Source organism: Anopheles arabiensis, chromosome 2 (assembly GCF_016920715.1).
Source record: "Anopheles arabiensis isolate DONGOLA chromosome 2, AaraD3, whole genome shotgun sequence".
NCBI classification, from domain to species: Eukaryota; Metazoa; Arthropoda; class Insecta; order Diptera; family Culicidae; genus Anopheles; species Anopheles arabiensis.
The window spans coordinates 35,131,225-35,157,058 of record NC_053517.1 but is presented as its reverse complement, the minus strand read 5'-3'; the positions used below and the strand labels follow the sequence as shown (position 1 = coordinate 35,157,058).

General features: G+C 46.4%; 2 protein-coding genes across 5 annotated transcripts in view; one reads left to right on the top strand and one right to left on the bottom strand.

Moving 5' to 3' along the window:
* The window catches only part of LOC120895166 (synapsin), a 43,920-nt gene extending 43,278 nt beyond the window's left edge, over positions 1-642 (bottom strand). The window contains exon 1 of the mRNA XM_040298272.1: positions 515-642. The gene's annotated coding sequence lies outside the window, so the exon portion shown is untranslated. The remainder of the gene's footprint in view (positions 1-514) is intronic.
* A 1,689-nt stretch (positions 643-2,331) lies between these two features.
* Positions 2,332-25,834, top strand: part of LOC120908796 — a 43,304-nt gene continuing 19,801 nt past the window's right edge. For 2 of the 4 annotated variants that reach the window (XM_040320159.1, XM_040320156.1), the window contains exons 1-2: positions 2,332-2,441; positions 6,532-6,994. In XM_040320159.1, the coding sequence (XP_040176093.1) occupies positions 6,875-6,994 (120 nt within the window). In that variant the 5' untranslated portion in view covers positions 2,332-2,441; positions 6,532-6,874. The other 2 variants (XM_040320158.1, XM_040320157.1) reach the window with 2 other exon arrangements.

Genomic DNA, 25,834 nt, shown 5'->3' with positions numbered 1-25,834 from the left:
GTCAGGTACGTTTTTCTCCGACACTGAACGGTACGAGAATGAAAATCTCCTATTCACGCTCCTGACAGCTATCCTTCCAATTTCGTGAAGGAAAGGGACAATTTCGGACGCTTGTAGTAGTCGTCGGCTCCACACATACACTCACACAAATTGAAAAATACACACAATACAAGCACCCGATGCACGATGGAAATACTACCACACTGCAGACGGTTATCAATGTATACACGTACGCTTTCTACGCCTACTACCGTTGAGACACCCTTGAAGAGAGCACAATTCGTTGGACAGAGCGATATGTTTCGGAGAGGAAAAGCTATCAAGCGGACGCTTTATAGGACGTGCACGTTGCACGGTAGCTTTTCAGTGGAAGCTTTCTGCAATTATTTCTACACGCTCTGTAACGCTTGAAACCACTTGCAAGGTATTGTTGCTGTCTATTTACTGTAACAGCTAATTGCTGACGCTATTTGCAATTAATATGTTACTACCACACATCGAACGGATTACTTACAAACAGGGGAATCACCAACGGGGATAAGCGTTTGCAGCGTGATGACGCACTACGTGTTTATACGAGAAGTGTCGAAGATGTTCTAATCAGCATGCTCCGAGACGAATCGGACCCAGCACGAGGTGAGCTTCTTCCCTACAGGTTGCGTTTTGACATCCAGCAAACTCGCAACCAGGCTAGTGCGCATGTACACGCTCCACTGGAAGGGCGTTTATCGATTGCTGGAAGTGGAGAGCAAATCGTTTGGGGTTTGTGTGATATTAACACACCCAAATGCAAATGCTGTTCGACTTACGCTGGATGATATGTCATGTTTTGGGATTTTTCGTACTAATGTTCGAATGGGTACGTGTTTGATAAATACATATAATTCGGCAACAATGTCTAAAACCAACAGAATAATACATATTAATGTATTTTTACAAAATTAATAAAATAATATTGCTAGTAATAAAAATAGGTTTCTTTTATTTAAACCGAAACCACGATTTCATTTCAAATCAAACAGATTTCAAATCAACTTTGCTATAAAATTAAAATAAACGTTAGTCCATGAAACGGAATTTGCTATAAACTGGATTTGGCCAGTCAGGGGTTTTCAATTCGCAGATAGGACGTGAAAATTAGTAACATAAAAAATAAGTAAATTATTCTATTAGTTCTCAAAGTTAAATAATATAGAATTAAACAACAGAATAATAATGTTAATTAATCAATAAATAGCTGAAGCACAAACACAACAAAAGCTTTACTTAAAATTTTATGAATACAGTAGTCCCGCTTATAACGATTAATTGTTTACTATGGGATTTTCCTACAACGAATACGGGATAAAGTGTATAGAATACGATTTAAAACTAAGTATAAGAAAACATTTTTGAAGAATTTTTTTATAATTAAACCCCTTTTTTGTACAACATAAGAATTAATTATTGTGGTAACCGAAACGTATCAATCACTGTCAGGCTTAACAATATATTCTTATTCTTAATTTTATAAGCCTTAAAAGCTAATGTTAATTAATTACACGATTTTGCAATGTATATGCTAAATTGAGTAGTTTTAAACGCAAACTTCAATTATAAGTAATCATTATTTTTTCTATGTATTTAGTTCATTCAATCATCTAAAAGCTAGTATACGAGCTAATTTGTCCATCGTTTGGTAAAGTTAGGTCTTTGATTAAAGGTGTCTCCAATAAAGATAAAAATTTACTCATGACACCTTTCGTGAGTATCTTTGTAATCATTAAAAGAAAAGAAATTTTTTATTGCATTCTTTCTTATTTTGAACAAATATGCTCCTCTTTTGTGTGCTACTGTACCTCCAGCGAATGTAAAAATATGTTCGATCGTAAAGGTATGCGTGTCTCACTAGAATATGTCTGTGAGTGTGTAAGCCAAACAACTGTATTCACACCAACACAGGAGTATGATCATGCACTATGGAACTTTTGAAAATCGTTTTCAAAAGTTGTTGCATAAATTATTGAAAAAAATGAAGTTTGCTAAAAATAGTATCTTGATATTTACAGAATGGTAAAGTGTATGTAAAGTTAATTTAAATGATATTTGTACTTCTTGAATATGTAATAATAAACTATTTTTATATATATTTCACTGAAACATAGAAGAAAATGTAAAAAAAAAATATTTAAATAATAGAAAAAGATGATCTCTCCTACCTAAATTAAATTAAATTACTTTCAATATTAACTTACTTTAACCATTTGTGACCATTCGCGTTCAACGAGCGCACCCACTATGCTGAGCGTTAGAGCCCTTCCCCATCACCAACGTTGGAGCCCAACGATGGGATTTTTTCACATTTGTTGTGAACCAGTCGCGTGAATAGGTCGCGATCGTTGAAAACGCGCATACGACCGACTTTTGAGGCTCTTGGCGTTGTCTGTGCTACGTAGCAGTCGGTAAGCAATCGCCCATGCGTACCATGTGCCTTAAAGTGGTTAAGCGTACTTCCCTCGTTTTAAAAATATCAAGTGATTTTGTGTATAAATAATACAAAGTGAAACAACGATCACCCAAAAAAAAACCCATCAGTTTCTACGCTGATTTCCGCCTTTCCACCGCACAAAGCGAGGCGGAAATCTTTCAGTGCCACCAGAGTTCGAGTGAAAAGCAAAACAGTGTCAGTGAGTGAACAACTTTTTCCCGCGAGCGCTGTGGTGGTTTCCCGCGAGTCAAGGCAGCATACGCAAGGGGGATGTTTCGTTCCGTTTTCTACGCGAAATGCGCCACGAACGAGCCGAGCGCTGCTGCTGTGTTGTGTTCCGGGAGTGTCGTTCAATAGACGGGGAGCTTTCTAGACGGTTGCCAGTGCACGCAAGCTGGAGGTCGTAGAAAGAAAACGCAAACACCTTAAACATCTCGCCTCCATCCCATGAGAAGGTCACCCCGTCTGCTGTGAATGTAGTTGGAATTTTGACAGTTCTGAAAGATGCCAAAGAGTTGGGCGCGAGTTTGGGAAAGTGGTTCAGGTGGTGATCGGCGCGTATCGACGACCAACAGCTACGATGCACAGGAGGGCACATAGCTGGTTCCCTTTCGATATGTTGCTGTGGTGGTGATGGCGATCACAAACAAGCTGAATCTGTAGTTGTGGCTGTCTCGCAAGATCTAAGCTGCGTCGTCGCGATCGCGGAATTCTGTGCGTTTCCGACTGCGGGTGGGGACGACGCAAACATGCGCTCGGTTTTTCTGTGCAAAGGGGGGGAGAGGGTGTCCGTATATGGTACGCTGGTCAAAACCTAAAGCATCCATTACGTAACGCCCGCGCAGAAGGGACAAACTATCAGCGAAGCGAAACGTACCCAAGCCCCCGACCAGCAGCTCCACTACCAACATGACTGTGTGTATGTGCGCGCGTGAATGTGTGGTTGCGTGCGTTGGTTTGTGTATACAACATATATAATTTGGAATTAAAAACCGAAAGTGACTGACTCGCTCGGTTTGGCCCGTACCTAATTTACCGGTGCTCTGCATTTGTTGTGCTGTGTGTGTCCGCGCGTTTGTGTTTATATGTTTGCGCGGAGGGAGGTTTCCCGCTTAACCGTGCGCGCAAGTTACCGGGCGGAATTTGTAGCGGTTCGGTTGCCGTTTTGGTGGCGGCTGTACGATAGCGTGCAGGCGGGCCGAGGCAGCCGGCAGACGCACAGCAAAAGGGGCATTTTAATTACATCTGTGCTGTGTTATGAGTATGGTCGAAGCACGTGTTACACCTGTCTTTAAGCGATTTACAGGCAAATTCCGTTCCCAATCAACGATCTCTTTTTTCTCTGTCTCACACACACATCTTCGCAGATCTGCTTCGATCGTTGTTGGAAAATAGCTTCTCATTTGTTACTCATCCACCCGTGACAGCTGGTGACGATTCTTGGCGGTGACTCAACGCTCATTGCCTCATCAGCAAAAAATGTGGCTATCGTCGTAATTTTCGGAATTTAACCAGCATTCCAACTGCTATACCTGGCAGCAGTTGGATAAGTAAATACGTACAATCAAAACATGATCCGACCGTTTCCCGATGGTCACATCGGAAAGGAAAATGAACAACAAGATGGCCTCAGAACAGGTTGATAGCGCATGGCGGTAGCGCACCAAGCATCGGGGCTAATGAATGGATGGCTAACTGCGTTGATTGTTTTATTTATTTTACCGTCAACCAGGAAGCCGGTCGATGAAGCGTGAAACTCTAATGAATCGTTTATGGCTGCTTGGAATGGTGCAAGAGATGGTCAGTAGTGATTATGAAATGGTAGTTTGTTTTATTTAATCGATAGTAGCTTCAAAATTAGTTTGTTAAGTAATAAATCTTTCATTGAGATGATCTTTGGACATGCTGGCAATTGTACTTTCTTCAGGAATGATCGTTCATAGAGCGTATTTTCTATTTAGAAAGGTTTTGGGATTGAATAGATTGCAAAAGATGATAGCAACAAGGCATATCTTTAAATCGACTAAAATTAAAAATTAATATTTACGTAAATTTAACAATATAAAGTATTTTACTCCAATTTTGAATTTCTCCTCATATTTCTTTGCAAAAACTAATCAGTTTTATGTCGGAATTGCACAATGTTTGAACAAATACTTTCTTTAAAATGCGAAGCTGAAGTCCTTGCTCAGATTTTAGGTCAACATAAGATAACTGTACTCATTGAAACGTTGTAACCATATTGTAGGAGTATACCTCAAGACACATCATGTAGTCAAACACACAATTCACAACAGCCCAAAATGAGTGTGTAATTAACGTCAAAAACACTCATGATACCACAAACAATCCAGCTGCCATTAAAAGAAAACAATCAAGAGATTGAACACAGCTTCCAAGAAAAAATGATGAATATTGACGCCATTACGGTTTTGCGCAACGGCTAGCTCCTGTCCAAACGGATGGCCATCGAGGTCAGAGGTTGTACCGTAAGAACAAAAAAAAAACACCGCTACATGAGAGGGACAGAGTTGCGCCACTGAGCCGTTTCTTTGCCTTTATCCCATCCCATAGCAGACGCTCCCAGATTCTGGCCCCTAAAATTCGAAATTTGCATCTCCTAGCCACCAACGCCTCGCTACTCGCCAACTGCCAACTTAATGCGCTGTAATATTCAAAGCCCGACGTGCCAATCATGCCAACAAACGGCGTCCACTGCTCGGTTTATTGTGGGACGGAAGAAGAAAAGAAGGTTATTTAAAGTGGCGAATTATATTCCCAAACTGAAACGCAATGCAAACTGTGTTCTGTTATCTGACACCAATCCTCCCAAAACGCGGCAACGGCTCGCCCACGGATGGTGGGTAACGGGCTGGAAGGGTTCGAACCTGATGTGGCACGTACTACGATCGCTCGGACACACCCCGACCGGTGACTACTGGAGCCAGCAGGTCTGCCGAGGGTAACCTTTTCAATCACATCACACCGCAGCACCACTTCACAGCTTTTACAGGGCTTCAGGTCGTCGTTCCCTCTCGAACGAAACGTGCAAGGGCAGGGCGGAGGCTTGTAAGCTTTGCCAAAATTTGACAGTTTTGAATTACAAATAAGCGTTACGGGACCGGGCGAGGTTTACTTTTCCTTCGGGCTGACTGCGTGTTTCTCCCTCGCTCCCTCAAGAACGACGATGACCATGACGAGTTATTTTTCATCCAAGACGGAGCGTTTGGAAGAACCGACAAACGTCGGAGCAGAATTTTGCCTCTGCTGAGTGATACCGATTCCCACGGCGCAACGAAAGGCAACGATTCGCACTGTCACGAGCGGACTGTGCGGTCAGTGTCATCTCTTTCCCGGGAATGGGAATAGAACCATTCTAAAAGGTTTGATTTCGTTTTGCCTATTCCGGTACAAACGTTGCACATTAGAATGTTGGAAGATGGGCCGACACAAAAAAGCACTTAAAAGAAAACCGCCATCACCATCATAATCATCATCAAGGAGTTAATTCTTTACGCGGGAGGCTTTTTTTTAGGGGGGGTTAAAGTGTGTGACAGGCGTACTTTTGCGTGTTCATCTAACTCGACACTCCCTAGATACGCTCTTCATAGCTCGTCACATCGTTTCGGGCAGTCGATTGTTTGGGATGTGACATGTGATCGCTCTAATAGCCGCGGTAATGGAGATCTCCCGGGCGATTCAGGCTTTGCCCGGGAATCCGCTGTGGTCTGAAGTTTTCAGTGCTACTCACTTATTGTGCTCGGTTTGTTTTTAATGCTGCCCAGTTCACTGATGGTCATTTACCGGGTTGATAGGTAGCGATAGCGGGTGATCTTCTCACTGTTTGAGCATCATCAAGGTGGGTGATTCTCGATCAAGCGCTCGCAACCGTTGGAACCGTTTTGGGGTTTTATATAGCGTGAAGAAAGATTTAATAGAAAACCTTCCCTCCAAAAAAAAAAGTAGAGACTCAAGCGTGCGGAAAAGATCAGCCCCGTTGCTTCCATTCTCGCCTTGCACACTTGCACGGATTTTATTTATTTTTCTCTTTTTCATATTTACAGCGCGGACGAGTGAGTGTATGTGCGTGAGTGTAAGAAAGGGTTGAAAAGAAGACAACTTCTAGAAGTGGTAGTTTCTAATTAGAGCATTTTGAAGTGGCATTACTGCAGTTCGGTGAGAGTGGTGAATAAAGTGAAACGACCCATTGTGTGACTGTGGTGGGCTGATATTGTGATCTTGAGTGTAAACGTATATGTGTGCAGTGCTTCGGCGGCGAGAAGCTGCATGGTCGTAACATAAACACAACGACCGCTTTTCCCCAAAAAAATACCCCTTCCGAGTGTTCATTTCGTTGCTGCACGTTACACAGCCGGCACGCATCCGGCACCACCATCCGGACACCTCATGGATCGAGTTAGGTTGGGCCGTCCACCGGCAACGGTCAGCAGCAGCGGAGGATGGCGCACGGGACGACTGATGGCACTAACGGTGCTATTTGTTCTCGGCACGATCTGCATCGGTCAGGTAAGGGATGATGTTTGCTTTTCCTATTCTCACCCGCTAGACTAGACTTAGGTACGTCGATCGCCTAACTGGAGTGAGCGATGAGTCAGAACATTCAGTGAGGTGAGGAAATGATCTTGTTTGATGAAACATTCCTCGCCGGCATTCAGCCAAGAAGGCAGGGGAGAGTCACATGTGCTTTCAGACAGTGTGCTATGGAAACAGTGAAGGTCCAACCGTTCTGAAGCGCATTTGCTAAGTGGATTTGAAGTGGTGAACTGTCCAACACGGAGCTGAACGGCAACAAATGGCGAAAAAATAACAACACATCATTAGACAGTTCCATGCAACGGGGGTTGTGTTATTTCCGCGATTTTGCTCGAGGGTTATACTGAGAAGCCCACTTTATTATGCACAGCGGTGGCTGAGTGGCTGCATTCTGCTCTTCTCCAGACGAGACATGCACACCGGCACAAACACATGATGGAATGCAAACGGTTTTATGGAAATGGGTTGCAACAAGAAGAGGGATTGAAGTATTGAGTGATCGGAGCACAGAACAAAAAAAATGAAGGCAGTGGAATGCATTTTGGAAAGAATATGCCATAAAGCGTGCATAAATTTGTATCCGTCAATGCACGGCGTTTGCGTTTCATGCACTTTTCAACTCACAAAGATGAAGATAATTGCCGTAAGACATAACCATAAACCAATGCATTCATTAATTGTGTTCAGGACCTTTAAATTATGAACTGAAGCTTTGCTCGGTCTTTTTGTATGTGAAATAATAATTACTTAAAGGGAAAACATTCTTTAAACGTCAGCGGGAATTTCCCACTTTCGTTCGTTTGGTAGCACTCAACGTTTCATTGATCTCTCGTTACCATTTGGGTGCAGCGAGCACGTCTCGCGCATGCCATGTTGTCCCTTTCGCTGCTTACGGTTATTTGTTCTCTGCTTCCTGTGTGCCCATGTGGTCGGATCCGTTTCCTCCGAACGCGTTGAGTCATTGGCTGGTAATTCAACAAATTCTTACCTCTCAGCCCAGGCTATGACGCATGGAAGAAATGCATGGAACAAAAAACCAACACGAACGCATGTAGAAACGGCGAAACGGAACGTGAATGAAATTTAAAATAATTACACTCTCCCGAAAAGGGCACATCACCGCAAGGCCCAACCGGACGGCAGCGATATGATTTTCGGCCAGGCAAAGCATACGCATCGGATGCGCACCGTCCGCGTATGGGCGCGCTTGTGCGCAGTGCTGGTTTTAGATGTTTTTAAAAGCGCTACAAACAAAACAACACGAATGAATGAAGACATCGACCCTGCGTAACGTTACCCAAGTGGCCGTGTCTGTTAATCGCTTAGGCAAAGTGGTGGTCACACGTTTTTCCTCGGAAATTGTCAACCGCGCAAGGGGTGTACAGCGAGAGTGGCAGTATGTGAAGCGACCACATAAAAGTCTTGCATCTACTTGTGACCCAAGGTGATCAGGTCCCGCTTACATACCCGGGTCATCTCTGGATCCCCCCAAGGGCCCTCCTTATCCAGCGACGACGATGTGGCATTGTGCGATGTTTTAATGCTGTAAGATCCTCCCCAAAAAGCAAACATCGATTACCATCGATCGAGCAGTCGTCACAAATTTCACCCCTTTACGTAACGATCATCCCAAACATCGAATGACATTTCGATCGGTTTGTGCCCGTAGGGCTTTTCAAAATTTCACGTGTTTCGGCTAGCAGTCGAACGCAGGCGTGTCACATCTGCGGGTGGGACGCGAGGAGAACAACCGATGAAGCCTTCAGTTGGAATTTATTCACTCGCTTTACCGGATCGCAAGACAGGAAATGCTCACATGTATGTCGCTCCATACACGTATAAGAAAGAGACCCGCACATACACACACGCACACACAACCACTGGGTCGCAAAATGGAGATTTGCTACAGAGCAAAGAGTAGGGGCACGCAACAACTGGCATCTCGAGACGGCCTCCATTTACCTTGAGCAGCGACAACGGGGCGACTCTTGAACAGATGACGTAATGTCGCCGAGCTCACTTTTTGCGACCAGCAAACCGGACGACACAATCTTGCCTACACCTACGGAAGTGTAGTGCTAGTAGGAGTGCTGTGTGAGTGTTGCCTTTTTCAACCGATACCTTCTCGACGGTCGTTGTCGTTGCCTTTTCGAAATAGTAATCAAATTTGTAACTGCTAAAGCTTTAGCTGCTTAAAGTACGTCCCGTGATCGCGACATGCAAGTAAGAAATTAACCCGAGTCCAACGTTTCCAACGAAAGTGTTCGCTGCGTCACTGTGCAACTAGCACTAGCTTGTGTTCTTGTTGATGATGATGACGATAATGACGATGATTGACGATAATTGGTGGAAACCACATTCAACAGTGGCGGTGCATAGGTGCCTCCCTCCTGGTTGGGATGTTGACGATCCCTGGTTCGACGCTTTTGTTTGATTGATCGCCGCGTAATTATAAACGGCTCAGGACGGGCGAGTCAGGATCACGCGGAAGCGTTATGTTCCCCCGAGGTAATTTTGGTACGTTGGCTGTGAAGATTTACATCACGCAGACACACGTTATCGGGCCGCGCAGGATCGGAACACCCAAGAAGGTACAGGACACGGACAGCGGACGCCATATTTTACGGTACGGCGATTGTTGAGTGAAGGAAAGATGCTTTATGAAGACAGGAGCGCAAAGGTTAACATGCAAAACTGGCTTGCGACGAGTACTTCGTGGTGCTATCTATAATTGATATTTGAGCGCATAATTTTACTGACGTAAAGCTTTCAAGCCTTACAACAAACGGCTATGTATTGCAAGTATGTTGTCTCTATGTCTGTATGATAATTTCAAAATTCCGTTAAAATGTTCTAGTCACACGCGTAAATGCTTAAAGCAAATATTTCAGTACATCTATCATACTGAATTAATTCATACCTAGTTGTTTTACACAATTTAAATAACTAGAACTAAGTATAGTTAGTCATAATATTTCTAGTCTTGCGAAAAGAAATTGTCTCTATCTGGAAGAAATTCCATGAGAAGTAGAATCATTTGTTAGGAATTAATATTATTTTGTGTCATATAAATGAATGAATGTGTGTGAACTGAAGATCTTTATACCCGTAGAACGCAGCAAACTGAGAACAAAAGGACGAGTTGTCAGTTGAATGTTGTAGCTCATGCAAAAATTGATGACATGAAGTATACACCTGTTTATTGGACAATTAGACATACTGTTCAATATCAGTTGTAGCTGCTTAATATATGCTTATATACAATGAAAGTTTGTCGCAAAGTATAAAGTTGTCTTCCAAGCTTAGCCTAGCCAAAGCTTTTAAATACTAATAAAATTATTTTTTAATATTCACACTGATATGTAAGAGCCGTCTGTAAAGATCTTTTGCAAAGAAGATCAGTTCACTAATATCAAAACGGAGAACAGCAACCCTTCTTCCGCTAACGAAAGCTTCAACTGCGGATAAGTGATCGTTTCAGCTTCGAAGTAATTAAACTTTTTTGCCCCTCCTAGCAACTATAACATCCCTTCACGCGTTTCACAGTCGGAAATGAAGAAAAGTGTTTCCTCATTAAATCGATCGCTGCACTGATTGTTTTTCCATTTTCCCATTTGCTTTTCCTTCCACTCGATCGGTCGCCATGCTGGATTGTTGTTGGAACGCTGGCTTTTTTTTTAAGCTAACACAAGAAGTAATGCTGCGCCACAAGTACGTGTCAATCCTTTTTGCATCGGCAACGTTTGTTTTATTAGCACCCATTTGGAGATTTGGTGGAAATAGACATGATGAACACTGCGCTTCCCTTTCAGCCCGACCGAACACTTCACCCGGCACTTGTTTCGGTTAGCGCTGGGGTCGATTTCATTTGCGATTCACTTCCGACATCATTAAACGATGCCCTCTTATACACCCCACGCGGGTAATGATGCCCTCTGGGTGGTGTTTGGGGCTTGCTCGGAACATTTCAGTACACTGAACGCCCTCTACTCCCAACCGACCGCACATCCCTTCCCCCTGGAGCGTGGATTCGTTTGTTTAAAAAAACACGCTCCATGCTTGGGCTGGGTGGTGTTGGTGGAAAACGAACAGAAATTTTTGTGCACCCCCCATTCCGTGCGCTAGTTTTTGTTTTATGATTTTATTGTCTGTCCCCCCTTTCAAAGCGTCGTTTCAAAGAACGTCGGATGGGGTCATTTTCTCCCCGGAATTTTCCCCCTAGCGGAGAAGGGCGAATGTGTGTGTGTGTTTGTATAGGTGGGTGGATGCGAGAATTGTTTGTCTGCACTGAATAGCGAATGAGGCTCGGGCAGCAGAAAATGGCTCGTTTTGCAGCACAAATGATGCGGTACGGGCGCTTTGCGGAACGGGGTGCGGAAGGTGCGCTGTCGTGGCTACATATCTAGAGCAGAAAGCATTAGAATTCGGACACAATTCAGAACACGGCGTAATTCTTCGACCCCCCCTCGCAAGCAAGGCGAAATTATTCCAAAGCATCATCATTAGGATGCCGATGGGATGGAACTGTTTTTTTTTTCACCCTGCCTACCCTGCCTAAACGGTAATCATATTTCAGTCCGTGTTCGCAGGATTGTTGAGATAAGCCCAAAACCCATTTTAGACCCAATTTCAAACCAGAACAGTTCCGTTAAAGGTATAAAGGCGAGCAGCAAACAGCAAACCAATCTGGTTCTGGTTAGAGTAAGCACAGCGAAAAAGAACGCAAAACTTATTCAAACCTCTAATCGAACTCCAAATCACACACAAACAAACACAGACTACACCGAAAGAATCGTGGCGGATCGGAGGGGTATCCGATAGCATCAATCTTCATTTGCTTTGCTAATCACCGATTCGTTAGCATTTTACGCAAAAGAATTGCACCCGTTCTGATCAACGCTGGCTGGTATGAAATTACGGCCCTTCCCACGAGCGGCATTGGAATTTGGTTGGTCGTTGGTACGATCAAGATATTAAGCGTGGTGCGTTGGTTTGGTCTCTATCGGTCGTGCGTTCTTCTCCTTCGTCCATTCGATCCCCTGTGGCGTGCTGTACGGTTTGTGCGTTGCATGCTGTTCTAATCACGGATCGACTGATTACGGTAATCACTATCGGTCAGCTGTGTAGATGGATGGCCAGCGATGAGGCCCTCGCCAAGGGAGTCTAATTATCACCTCAGTGAGAATGGTGCTGCTTGTTCGGTTCGGAGTGAACGTTGCTGCTCTACGAACGACAAGACAAGTTTTATTTCACTAATAGTACCAACCACAGTACACATGTCTGGGTTGAAGTGTTGGACGCTTCAGCAAACCACTGACAATTAGATAACGATCAATTAATGACACGTAATCGCCACTTTCTTCCGCGTTGGGGTGAAGGATCCGCACAGGAGTGTTTGTGTGTGTGTTGTGTACAAGAAAGTGTACAGTGGAAACTATGGAAAATGATAGTTCTCCACTTAATAATATTGCGCAGAACGACCTACAAGCTTGTTCATTTGCCACCGCCGCGGGTTGCTGCATTATGCCCGGCCGAGCCCGGCGTGTCTCAGCACAAGGGCTCGGGAGGAAGTGTAACTTTCTCGCCTCCGAACCGAGGCAGCCCTTTTAAACCACCTTTTGCTCGTCACTTCACTGTCTGCCGGCACCAATCAGCACTCGTTTATTCACCAGTCAGTCATTAGCATTGGCATGGGCGCTTGCTGGTGGCACGAGGTGGCCCGGGCACATACACCGAGGGTGTTAACGTACCGCTCGCAACAAGAGCTGCAGTGTCTGGTGAGCTACACGGGCCTGCGTTGCGTCATCGTTACGTCCGAGGCAACGAATGCACCACCGAATGCATCGAGGAACGGGAAGCTTAAGCTGTTTGCCCCCCCCCCCTTGCCCCTTGTCTGACCAAAGTTTTGGCGCATGTTTCTTTTCTCCTTATTGCCGCCGTTTGTTTCGGTGCAGCAGCCGCAGCAGTATCACCGCCTGCAGCATCTTACAGCGTGCTTTTGCATATTTTGGTACTGGGAGAAACAAAAAAAAAATACATACCAAACCGGTTTCAGTTTCAATCGCACGAGCCCGTTGCATAAATGTGCATCGCTTCATGCCGGAGGAATGTGTGCTCGGTTCCAAACTTTTTGGTCACTCTTCGTATTTTCGTACTCCTTTTTTTATTTGCAAAAAAAAAACTAACGCCATCGGAACCAAAAGACCTGTATGAATTGCCGACCGTGTGAGGCTGTAACGATTGCAAGAAAGAAAAGCGACTGACAGCGTACCGAGCGCCATGATCGAGCGAGAATGATTTATCAGTCACTGGTGCCTGGCCGAAACCAATGGTTTCGGAATGGAAGCAGTTAAAACTCGCCACCAGATCGTGACTGTTCGATCACTCGGCAGCCGCCCCCCGTATGGGCGACCTTAACTGATTTCATCATCTATCGAGTCACACACATCGCGAGCGATCGTGTACCCCGTTAGGGGGGGGAAACGCAAACGCCACCAGGACACAATTACGTGTTGAATTTTGTGCAAATGTAGAAAAAAACTACCCATACTGGGAAGAGATGGCAAAAGGAAAGGAATAATACAAACAAACCCGTTGGCAAATTCCACGACCGAGAGACCGAGGGTGGTCGCGCGCTAAAGCGAATGAACTCTGAGCCTGCTGGGGCCTGGGACCGAGCTGTAACCGTTTTCGGGTTCGTCGCTTATCCCGGGCGTTGGTGTCGTTCGATTTTGACAACGACCTACGGGCGCAGGGACGCTTGGCTTAATCGTTCCCGGCTGCGCACAGCTACCGGTTGGTGCCGGTGTGTGCAGGAGTGGCATTAAAAAAGGATTAATACATATTTCACCGGCTACAACCACACTCTCCCACAGTCTAGGGCGTGGGTTGATCTCGACTTGGCAGTGCGAGCGTTAAATCATTTGTCCTCTCCCTCCGTTCGCTCCTTGCAATGCTTTGATGCCGTTGTGTGGTTGGTTTCCCACTGTTTTACTGCATTTTTTCTACCTTTGCATTACTGCAGTTTGTGGTCTACAGCGCGCGCGCGCTGTAAGAGCTGTCGAGCGCGGGTGTACCTTTAAACACGGTCCAGGGTTTTCGCAGGCAATCAACATAAACCATATTGATTTCGCAACTCACGCTCGCCACTCGCCCGCTGCACAAAGTTAATGTGTTCGTCTCCCTGGCGGCTGCACGACGTTTGTTAGCAGGAACTAAAGCGAAAAAAAATTAAATAAAATGTATGGAACAGGTTTGCTGTGTGCAATGGTTTTGAGGCAACGAGCCGCCAACATGGGGAGTGATTAAGATTGTGGAACAAAAACTACAAAAATACAGTAATCCACACACACACACGCTCAGTTGCAAAGAGCTTCGATCGTTACGTTTAAAAGTGTTGCTGTTAAATGAAAAAAGGCCCATGTTTATCCAGGTAGATAAGCTTACCGTACGGCCCCAAATCTAAACCGCTCACTCACCGGCACGGGCTAGCGAAATGAGTAGCGGAATTTTGAAGCCCGTTTCGAAATTGGCCCAAAGACAGGCCCGACTATTGGCCCAAAGACATTGGCCAGAGCACACTTTTAATTTACACTCGAAATCAGCGAAGCTTATCCGAGGGGAAACGTGATGCAGGCCGATGATAACAGCACCGTAAGAGAGGACGCAGTTGCTTCGTTAAGAGGACGCGCGCGCCGTACTTAAATACCGAAGCCGGGCGAGGCGAGGGTGGAGCATTTTTTACGCCCTCATTATGAGCAGTTAAATGAGCGGAGATGTTCTTACTAAGTAGGAAAAGCGATTAAATTTCCTACCTAAACCAATCCTCTTGTGCGCATGCTTGCGCTGGTTGGAAAGAATTTCTATCCGCAGACCATCGGCACAAGCATGCGATCTTTAGCAGCTGCTTGGCTTTGATAATTGTTTTTTCGCCGCCGCTTTCTTTTCCTCTTTAAATTGTTCGTCTTCCCTGCTGGCAACCACAAATCTCATAAGGATCAGCCCAATTTCCCTGGAAAGCAGCTGCTCGGTGCCACCGCCACCAGTGGGGAAAAGCGCCAAATTGGAAACGAACGGATTAGCTCGAACTGCGGCAGCTGGATGGCTGGCTGTACACACGCTGTACCGAAACGGTTCCGTTAGCAGTTTCTTGGGCGGTTGGACAGTAACGCAAACACGACACCGCTGCCCTCTTACGGTACGGCCAGAGAAGGGTCCACTGGCAAACCTTCCCGTCATCGAATTTCCATCCAGCGCGCCAACGAAGCGCATCGGCGGCTGGTGGCTTGGCTACTTTGGAAGCTTTCGATCGATCATCGATTAGAAATGGGGTTCGCTGGGGGGAACAACCGGAACAAAGGGAGGAGGGGGCACGAGAGAACGGCTGCACTGGCTGGCATTTGTTTGCTAAAGCCGTGCCGTGCCTCATCGTTCTGCCCGAATGGTCAGGAATTTCGCCGACGACGACGACGACGACGACGACGTAAATGCGAAGGGGTTTGAGCTGCGTTGTATTAATTTCTCAATCGCTCAATCATACCCAACGCCCGGGCAATGAGAGGGGCGACGCAAATATCAATCGGTTACGCCACCAGGTCCATCTGCAGTGCGTGCATGTGTGTGGTCTTTTGTCTGTTATTTTTTTCCTTCCCTGGTCACGGTCACAGGTTTTCTGTCCTTTGATTTGCTGCCATTGTTTAATTAGTACAGCCGCTTGGCAAGCCGCTCTTTGCGGTACTTTACGCTTCTACGCACCACCCGTCGAAGGGCTTTACCACGGGCCCGAAAGGGCTTGAAGAAGAACTTCTCGAAAACGGGAAACGAGTGGCGAGTGAAAGAGCAATTATGCCCGGAAGAGGGGGGAAAGAGTAATTAATTAGCCCATTCTCGCGATCGTCATCGCGGTGGAGTGGCTTCGTTTGTGGCTCCAGCGCCAGATGGCTCGATCCGAAGGGGCCCTTCGATTGTAGCACGAGATAAGAGGAAAAGGCACCGTAAGGAAAAAAAACGGGACGACATCCCTGGGAAGACACAGATTCTGACACGGGCCTGTCAGATGGTGACCGCTACCGTGTTGCTACAGTGGCGTGACTTAGAACCAGCGAAACAAGACACAAAAGTGTCGCAACGGTAGTGCTTAAGCTGTCCTTCACCGTAGCGGAAGAGCCAGCTACCGTGTGCTTCCGAGCAGACCGATCGCATCTCCGATCGCAGTGACAAGCGCAGAGGGTTGTACTTATTAATTAAAGCCCTTGTAGTGGCATGCCCTTTCGCCCGCACTCATAAGGCCAACAGGGACGCAGATCGCAGTCGGGCTGATTAGCACCTACCGGCGATGATGAAGTGAAAACAAATTGCAATGATTTATAGCGACTCGGGGCGGAGCAGTGCGGCAGGAAGTAGCTGTGGGAAACAATTTGTTTTTAGCAAATAAGAACTCTCGGCCAGCGTTTCCGCTGTGAGAAAGCTACATCGTCTTAATGGTTATGACACAGGTATTGATTACTTGTAGTGGAAGGGGATTTTCTTAATAATTTGCATGCTGCAGTATTTTATGCTTAGTTGTGCGTTCTTTTGTACAGGAGTTCTGTGCTTCATTCCACCTGAAACTGCTCCATCAAGCCCCGGAGGGCACTGTAAAGGTGCTAACGTACCCTGGCCGGACCACAATACGCCTGTCAACCTGAACTTGGCAGTTAATTTAAATTCCATCCTCACGTGTGTCCCTGGACCCATGGAAGGTTGGCAAAACATCGAAAGTGGCAGTCCACATAGAGACGCACAGTCGATCGTAGTTGTGTGTCTCCCGTTTAACTTTCTGTGCCAACAGAAAGTGAGCGGCTGTAAGGCTGCGATCGGCACATGGGCAACAAACTGCAGACTAATTATTAGATCACTGCTGCGTACGCACTGCAAGCAGGAGTTGAAAGGCTCGCCAATCGAAAATGCCCGAGATATCTCCGCGCGGGAACCCTTTTGGACAGTTGGCCCGTAGCTGTTGGGGATCGATAGAAAGGCTGCCGAGAAGTCTAAACCGATTGCACACAGCCCAACAGTCCGGTCGACCCGAAGCTAATCGGATTTTTCGGATCAGCGCGTAGCCGTGCGCGCAGGCCGTGCCAACCGATCGCTTTTCAATGGTAATGAGCCATTGTAACTGGCCGCGGTCCTTGCTAGCCCACCCGACACCCACCTGGCCTGCTCAGAATCGCACTCGCGAGCGAAATGATTCGATGATCTTTGCCCACAGAACAACGAACGAACTGTTGCAGTTGGATTTTTATTCGATGATTATGTGCGCTTGTGGGACGGAAAATACAAACAATTGCCGCCGTGGTTGGGTTTGTGCGTGAATTCCAAACAAAATTGTGATGCCGCATGATAGCACAGGTCCGCCGAGCGCTCTCACTTGAGCGGCGTAAGCTTTAGCGCTTTTTTTAGTGCTCCACCCGGTTTGCAATTCCACGCGGGGTCGCTTGTCATAAAACACGATCTTCCTTTATTATTCTCCACTCCGGCAGAATGCACAGCATTCTCAGTGTTTCGCGACCCGATCCTGCTGGGTTCGTAATAAACTTGCTCAAAATATCGACACTCGACGTCCTGCAGCTTGTTCGGACGAAACGGCCGGCAAACCGGACAAACACTACATGATGCTCCAGAGTGTGCGTTTGTGTGTGTCGTCGAACCTTGGCGTCGTGGCGGGCATCCCATAACGATGCGAATGGCGCGATCGCGATCGTACCATGGCGGGAAGCCGTTCGCCAGTTCACTGCTGCTAAATTATTCATTTCGTTTTCGGTTTCTGCCGCCGTCGGCTACGAACGCGGCGCATTTCCCCAAATGCGTTCGGACGTTGAACATGTGCCGCCTTGTTTTGGCGTGTTTATGGCATGGGAGCAAAACGAGCCGACGGCAATGTGCAGCAGTACGCGAGAGTGAAATGAGCGCTGGTTCAATTCTGGCCACTCGTCTCACACTCGCAGGATCGAATCGCAGCTTGGCGGAATCGTTCAGCAAATCCTGCAATTCCGTCGCATGAGCTGCAACATTCCTGTGTGTAGTCCCCGTTGTTGCTCCCCTGTACCGTGGCGGCACATTGCGTCACACACTGCGGGCCATTTCTGATAATACCGGGTGATATTTACCTCCTGGTGGAAGCCCATGTTCCCATGTTCCGAGAAAATGGGCCTGCTTATGGCCTTAGGACTTTGGACGAGAAGTCAAAGTCACCACCAGCAGACAGAGCAGACCCCGACCAATGGGAGCCACGAGAACATGCAAAACGGGAAAACGGGATTCGCGGGCCCTGCTGGGGCATACCGGTGGCGGGCACTTACCGTTGAATGGTTGATGTGCCATTTGCGGCGGGATGCAGGCTCACGCAGCCGCGGTACGGTATTGAATTGCGCGCACGAAACAAATTATGACGTCAAGAACCTAGGGGAAGATTTGTGGAGGGGGAGAGTGTAATGTTATAATTATTTGATGGAATAATTTGCCACTAGGAGCAAAGCTTTTTATAACTGTTTTTTTTTTTTAATATTTTAGCTTTGTTTGGTATTAATTTAGCCACGCAATGTTCTTAGCTTGATACAGTTAAACTAAAGTTGGTTTAAGCTGGTGGTTAAGTTGATTAAATTTGAATTTATTTTCACTTTTTTATATTTTTTTTTTATGTCTTAGATATCCTTGGCCGGTCTGGTGGTACAGTCGTCAACTCGTACGACTCAACAACATCATGGGTTCAAGCCCCGAATAGACCGTGCCCCCATACGTAGGACTCTTTGATATGTTCCTAATAATTGTTGCAATTTTTTCGTCATCATCAAATATTGAGTGATTAAATAAGTTTCCCAGTTTTTTTTTACATGGAGCTCGAAATTAGAAACCTTGAATTGTGTCAACACTCCAACCCACCAATGATTTCTAACATAGGACCCTTTTCTCTTTTAAGATCGTAAGCTGAAATTTCAGTCTTTTAGCTGTTTGCATTGTATCGCAGTTTTCGAGCAGGCGTACGTATTTAGAAGGTTGATTTTTGTTGCTTCTGCTGAGCGACATAGTGGGAGACATATGTCAATCCCAGCATAGAAATTTCCAAAGTGCATGTAGACCAGGTGGTCGCATATCCTGTTTTCAATAATTAAATTTGAACGCCACTTTTTGACAGAACGGGTGAACAGAACGAGCCCAAAAAGGCTTTCTGGTAACTTGACGAAAGCACAAAACACTCTAAAAAACTAAATTCTATTTTGTAAAAATTCTTCACACGTGAAAAAATGCTAATTGTAAGCTAAATCAAATAAGAACGATAGAACAAGGAGACCAATGTCTGCTACGTATGTGCTGCTATGAAAAACGATCCGTTTCTATGTACATTCATTTCACCCGTTCTGTAAAATGGAGCTTTTTATTCAGAAATTAGTTTTTAACTATATGGGACGAGACCACCTGGTCTAACAGGTCAAAATGTATTGATTCTAGATTTCACTACCTGATCTCTTTAATGCACCTTGGGATAAATGTAAAACACGATCTTGTTTTGACATGTTTTCGAGGAGGTACTCGAATCTAATTCCAGCTTTGATGCTGAAATAATCTAGGCTAAAAATCGCTGGCTAGTTTTGTGTGTGGTTTTGATTCGAGCGTTGACATGATTTCAGCCGCCAACTATCAAACTTTATATAAAAAAGCTGGCTAGTATCGTGCAAGGCCCCATAGAGAGTTTTCCAGCCTTCAAATTTGTAAGCACACGCTCAATCTTAGCGTGCTCGACATCGCTAGCTCATAAATATTCTCCTCATAACTGCACTATCACTTATGACTATTAGAAGGGAATTCTCAAAAAGGGGTAATGTGTACATTTAATGCAAAAAAAATCATTTACATCCATAGCAATAAATTCAAATGACACGTGGCGTGACCGTTCTTCCGAATCTCACGGCTAAATGTGTCCCATCGCATTTCCCGACAGCACCAAATTAGAAAGCATCGCATCGGTGCAATTCGCGTGCTTTCGGGGCGGGTTGCTTTTAGCTGTTTTGTTTTTGGGAAAAACGATCACAGATTTAGCACACTTTCCAAAATCGCACGCTCATCATGCGCATCGTGTTAGGCGCCAGTTCCGTAGGGCCGGGCCGGCTCGAAAAACTATACGCGAGATGCGTGCGCCTGATGGTATGCGTGCACTTTTTCTCCCCGTATTATGCTGCCAAGCTCAGGTTCCGATACCGTTCGGTTGGGCTAATGAAAGAATGGGTTGGGATGGAAAACACACACACACACACACACACACACACACACACACACACACACACACACACACACACACACACACACACACACACACACACACACAAAACGAGTTGTGCTGCAAAAATGGTTCCCACCCAAGCGAAAGTGGCTTATTTTAATCACCGTTGGAGTGGAGCGGAGATGCAAAACGTGGAAGAGCGTTATTTAGATGCTCTTTGTGCCGGGTAGGTTCACTTTTACCATTCGCTTCATCCCCCTTCAGGCACAGGCTCCCGTTACCGGTTCCGGCAAAAAAGGGCCTTAATGCGATTAGTCGCTGGCGGAAGATAGTGCAAAAAGTACCGGTAAGCACGCCGGCAGCATGGATGGTTCTTATGGCATTAGAGCAGGATTAGGAACGGTTCACTTCCAGAGGAAAGATCTTCTAACCAACGGTACGGAAAATTAATTAAATACAAAATAGACAAACACTCTTATGCCTCAAAACTGTAGCTCACAAGCTTCGTTTCCTCGTTGGAGGTATCGTTGATCGCGAAGGGAAAAGAAATTTCCTCCCAATTTCACCGATCGGGAAATGGTTGCATGTGCGGTTTTTGCGGTACAGCACATTTGTGGCTACAGATTTCGTATTGAATATTGTTTCTATTTCCTCGCGTCAACAGGCGTTCGAGGCGCGTACGGAGGAGGCGTGTATCGAACAGTGTCGAACGATACCTTCTGCTTCTGTTTTCTTCTGTTCTGCAACTGTAGAAGGCGTCCGCAGCTAAGAAGCGCCTCCGCAGCAGCGCACCGTAGCGTCAAGGGAATAAATTCTTCTGGCCTTGTGGGGCAACCCGTAGTACACTGAGTGTGTGTGTGTGTGTGTGCGTTCTTAACACCTCCTCAAATCCCGACACCGAGGCGAGTGGGCCGCATACGGCGACACAAGTGCACGGTGGTAGCCCCCTTTGCGGCCCCGCCGGCAAGGAGCAGAAGGTTTGTCGCTTACGGACGCGATCGAATCACATCCCACCAGACCGACGTGGCGCGAAGGCCACCGTGGCCTTTGGAGGTTTTGAGCTTTGGGGTTGCGCTTGCACGAACAAAACCACTTGCTGGCTGGCCGGTGCGGCGGTCGTACGCCCTTGCTGCGGCACAAACACATCATAAACGCCCCGCGGACCCGTCCGTTTGGCGTACGCTTATTTCGATCATTTCGCTTCGCGCGCGCTTCGTTCGTTGACCGAACGATAGTGAGCGAAGCTGGCGTGCGCATATGGGGAGCATTTGCTTTTTTGTTTGTTTGTTTGTTGCGTGCCGCAGCCGAAACAATAGAGTGTGCATGGGTACATTTTCAACATGCTCTAATTCTTGTCATTACTCGCGAGGGGGGCACCCGCTTTGCTTCGTGCCCATAAAAAAACGAAACTGGCGGGCTTCGAAAAAATGCTAATCAAGCTCGAGCCGAGATCGAAACCATCTGCAACAGGTTTGAACCATTTAGAGCACAATGAAACGAGTGGGCGTTTTTTGTGGTTGCGATTGTTTTAAGTGCAGCTTCGAATCTCGCGATCAACCTCAATATCTTCTAATCATTCGCCTAGACCTTGGAGCATAGAAAATAGAAAGAGAAAAAGCAAACTCGTTTAAAAGCGTAACACTCAGCATTCGAGTTGCCCTTTATACCTTTATATTGGCTCTCAGAGTGTGTGTGTGTGTTTTTTTTTGTTCTATCATTCACTCACAATGCGAGAAGCTAAAGCAGTTACCCCATCTAACAGATTATGCTTAGCTGGTGCTCTGAGATGGAAAGATTAAACCCGCCGACTAGACTATCCAGGCTGGCAGGGGATCAAATGTGTTTGTAATTAAATTTTGCGATCGATCTTGATATTAACATCTTGCTCCGATTGGTGGGAGGTGGAATCGCAAGCATGAAAAGCAATTTACCCAGCCAAGAATAGCTGCTTGACTCCGCTTGTGGAGCGAAATCGGTTAAAAGCAGACAGCTTGACTACCGAAATTCTACCGCCACTCTTCGTACAAAGCTGGGATCGAATGGGGTAGATACGAAGCGACGCTAACTGAATGATTGCTCATTCTACGAGGCAACGGCGTTTAGTTTGAAGCATGGCGTGTGAATTTCCACAGCAAGCAGCTCTACTCTACCCGGGATGTGGAATTTCACGCTCAAGCCCCCGCAAATTAAATCACACACGGAACGGTAGAATCAATCAGACCTGAACACTAATTAAAAGATTATTAAATTTTGAATCGATGTTTTGCTGTTAGGATTTGGTTGTTTAATTACACCGTTTCGTGTTGCTGACTGCAGCACATGTTCTAGTTCTAGCTGCACCGTGGGAGCGAACGTTCGAGCTCGATCTAGAGCAACCAAACAAAACCCCGTCACCCGTAGTGCTGCTTTGCATTTTGAATTGTTTTCCATCGGGTGGGCGCTGTGTCCTCCCTTTCCGTTTTCACATGTGCAGCATGACATAATGTGCCCGTCGCAGGCCGTACGCAAACACGTTTGGCAAATAAAACGACGATGACACACGGTGGAACGACAACGACAACGATCAATCGACGTCACCGTCACAGCCAAACCAAACCAAACTCATAACGAGCATATGGGACGTTCACTTTCCACCGTTCGTCCGCAAAATCGTGGTCGTTGATCTTTGGTATGGTATGGTTGGGGGAGATTTGGGATTTGGGCCAGTCCCCGTGGCCCGTGCTGATCGGAGCCGATCGTCGATGTTGCATCAACTAAAACATGAGCATGTGCACCAAGGGGCGAGAAAGGGAAGCCCGATGCTGATTAAATCGGGCAATTGATCAATCTTCTCGCATGTGCGGTGATTATATGCTAATTTGCTTGGCCCACACGATGGCATTGAAGCGTCGGAAGTAGCGCCGAACAATTATGTACCTTAGCCTGTTCGGGTGATGTCACCTGCTGAGCTGAACGGCGCGACTAGAAAATACTGCAGCCGACGCAGAATGCAGACAACCAGTCCTGTGGTGCTGTGTGGGCTATTCAATGCATTGATGTTGATGGTATTATACAGCAGAGGAATTAAATAACATCAATCAATGATGTAGGTCACGGAAGGACAAAATGCAGCTGGAATGCAGCTGAAATTACTAAACCATGACCGGGCGGAATGCTTCCCACTGGTGGCAGAGTATCGTTGTAGTAGCGTGGCACTTTTACTTCGATCATTAGACTGGGCTGCCTCACATAATGATGATGAGGAACGCCACCACCACGGCACAACGTATACAGCGCTCCGGATCAACCATTATCATTAGAAGCGAAATGGTCAACAAGTGTTGATGTGCTAGCGTTCTTCACACGTCCACACGTTTGTCCACCAGCACCATCGTTCCGCGGGTGTTTGTCCTTCTCTCTCTTCTTTTTTCTAATATGATTAACGATAAGCGATCAGGCCAACTCAACAGGTGGCAGATGCGCCTGCCCCGTATGACTGACTGGCCAAGAAGCGTGTGAGATAGCGACAATTGAAAAAAAGCTGCACCGTACACACAGCTGCAACTGCATCGTGCAAGCGACGGTGGCTTCTCAACCTCAACACCAAGTCAGCGCCAGCGATCATTAAATCTAGCTCCCCCGTGGCCCCCATTTAGCCAGCGGGCATTAGAAATGGGGCTACGAGCGTGTTTCCCATCGCGTTGGAATTTCTCGAGTCGTCACCTCAACCCATCCCAGGGCACGATCCGGCGACCGGTAGCTCATCTCACTTCTTAGCCGCCACTTTTCTTGCGCTAATTACTTCAAGGTTTCGGGTGATTGGAAGCGTCTCGCACTGCGCCTAACGACGTACCATCAACCTCAACCATCAACACTTCCCTTTTTTATTTGATCGGTCGGATATGGGGACGCCCGTTTGCTGTTTGCGTTTGTCGGAAATTCGGCAATTACCCACCAAACATATGGCAAGGCCGTAAATTTCACTGGCCCTGGCATTGCGGCGGTGTGTCAGTAACGGATGCCTGACCGGGTTCAATTTTGGTGGACGATCGATTGGAAATCAATGGAATTAATTTAGTGCGTGCTTTAGTGGGCCTGCGCAAGCTTCTCACGATCGAACCCAATCAGTTGTGGCGTTGCGGCTCGTGTGGTGGTTCACTTTCGCGTGCTCATAAAGTCGGACAGGCCCCGGTGAGTGCGTTTCTGCTCGGATGGCACCCTAACGCCGGCTAGGCAAAGAAGACGGGGCCGGTTTAATGGTGGGACGTTGGGCCAATTTTCGACGGGCGTATCAACTTTCTGTTAGCACCTTCGGTTTGGATTTATTCGTTTATGGCACAGTGGCGAGAGGCGCAGCCAGTTTTCCTCTTACCGATGGCCATTTTCCTCCGATCGGTGATTATTTCCTTCGGACGTTGAGGTTCCATGTAACGGGATCTTTTTCAACTGTCAATGTTATTTTTAAATTCCTTTCGGCAATGCATTAACCATGGTTGTCTTCCATGCAGCAGTAACTTGTTTCGAGTCCAAAAATGGATTCCAAAATTAATATTTGTCTCGTGACCTTAAGATCATGCCGACGCACAACCACGCTTCGGTTTCCGTCTCTCTCCAGCTCCCAAATTAATCATTCAATTGCTGAGCCGGTTTTTATTATTCCACCATACCCCAAGAACGATGAACTCAACCGAAACGGTCACCAAACAAACGCCCACCAACGCTTATCAAGAGGATCAAGTTTTGCCCACAAGTTCGCGCTGCTTCTAGCCGGCGACCGATCTAAAAACCTAATCCACACAGTACGCGATCGCGAAAACCACACAAACTTGCGCTCACTCCAAAATCTATGCGCTCGGAACAGATGTTTGGACCGGCTTGTGGGTGTCTTGACCCCCCCGAGGAAGCAACATGTTACACACGCGACGGCTACAAGTCCACCCATCCGCCCAGGCGGAACCAATGTCCGTCCCCTCGCCGTTTCTTTTGCGATCCAGCGATGACGGAGTGACATTGAGCCGATTGCCTTGATCGACAAAGTGGCCCGTCGCACGCCCGTGGTGACAAATTTGGAGAGACTGCGACGAGCGGGAGTGTGTGTGTGTGTGTGTGTGGTGCTGCTTTCGTCACGTTTCGGGGGAAACCTTTAACGCTGATTTGGTTTTGCGCTGACAATGACAATTTTGGTCGGGTTTGGATTTCGGAAGTAATTCGTGACGAACATGATAATTTTCAAGAAAGTGTCAGAGGGAGAGTTTTATTTTTCAATTAATGAAAATGAAAACGTACAGACAGTTTGGAGATCATCGTGTAGCATATACTTTTTTTTAGAAAGGGATGCGAATTGATCCAATGCTCCCATGCGCTCCTCAATCAAAAAACTTTGAACTATTGCATGAATCAATCAATCTGCATAGCATAGGGCATAGGTGAGAAACCAACCATCTTCCAGAGTTGCCACACCACAGTTTGATATCCCTCCGTGCAGAACGGATCACAGAATGCGGTTCGCTTTGGCAAGCGAAGTGAACTTTACTTGTGCCCGTGAGGAATCACTGGTCCAGCAGCACCAGCAGCATCAT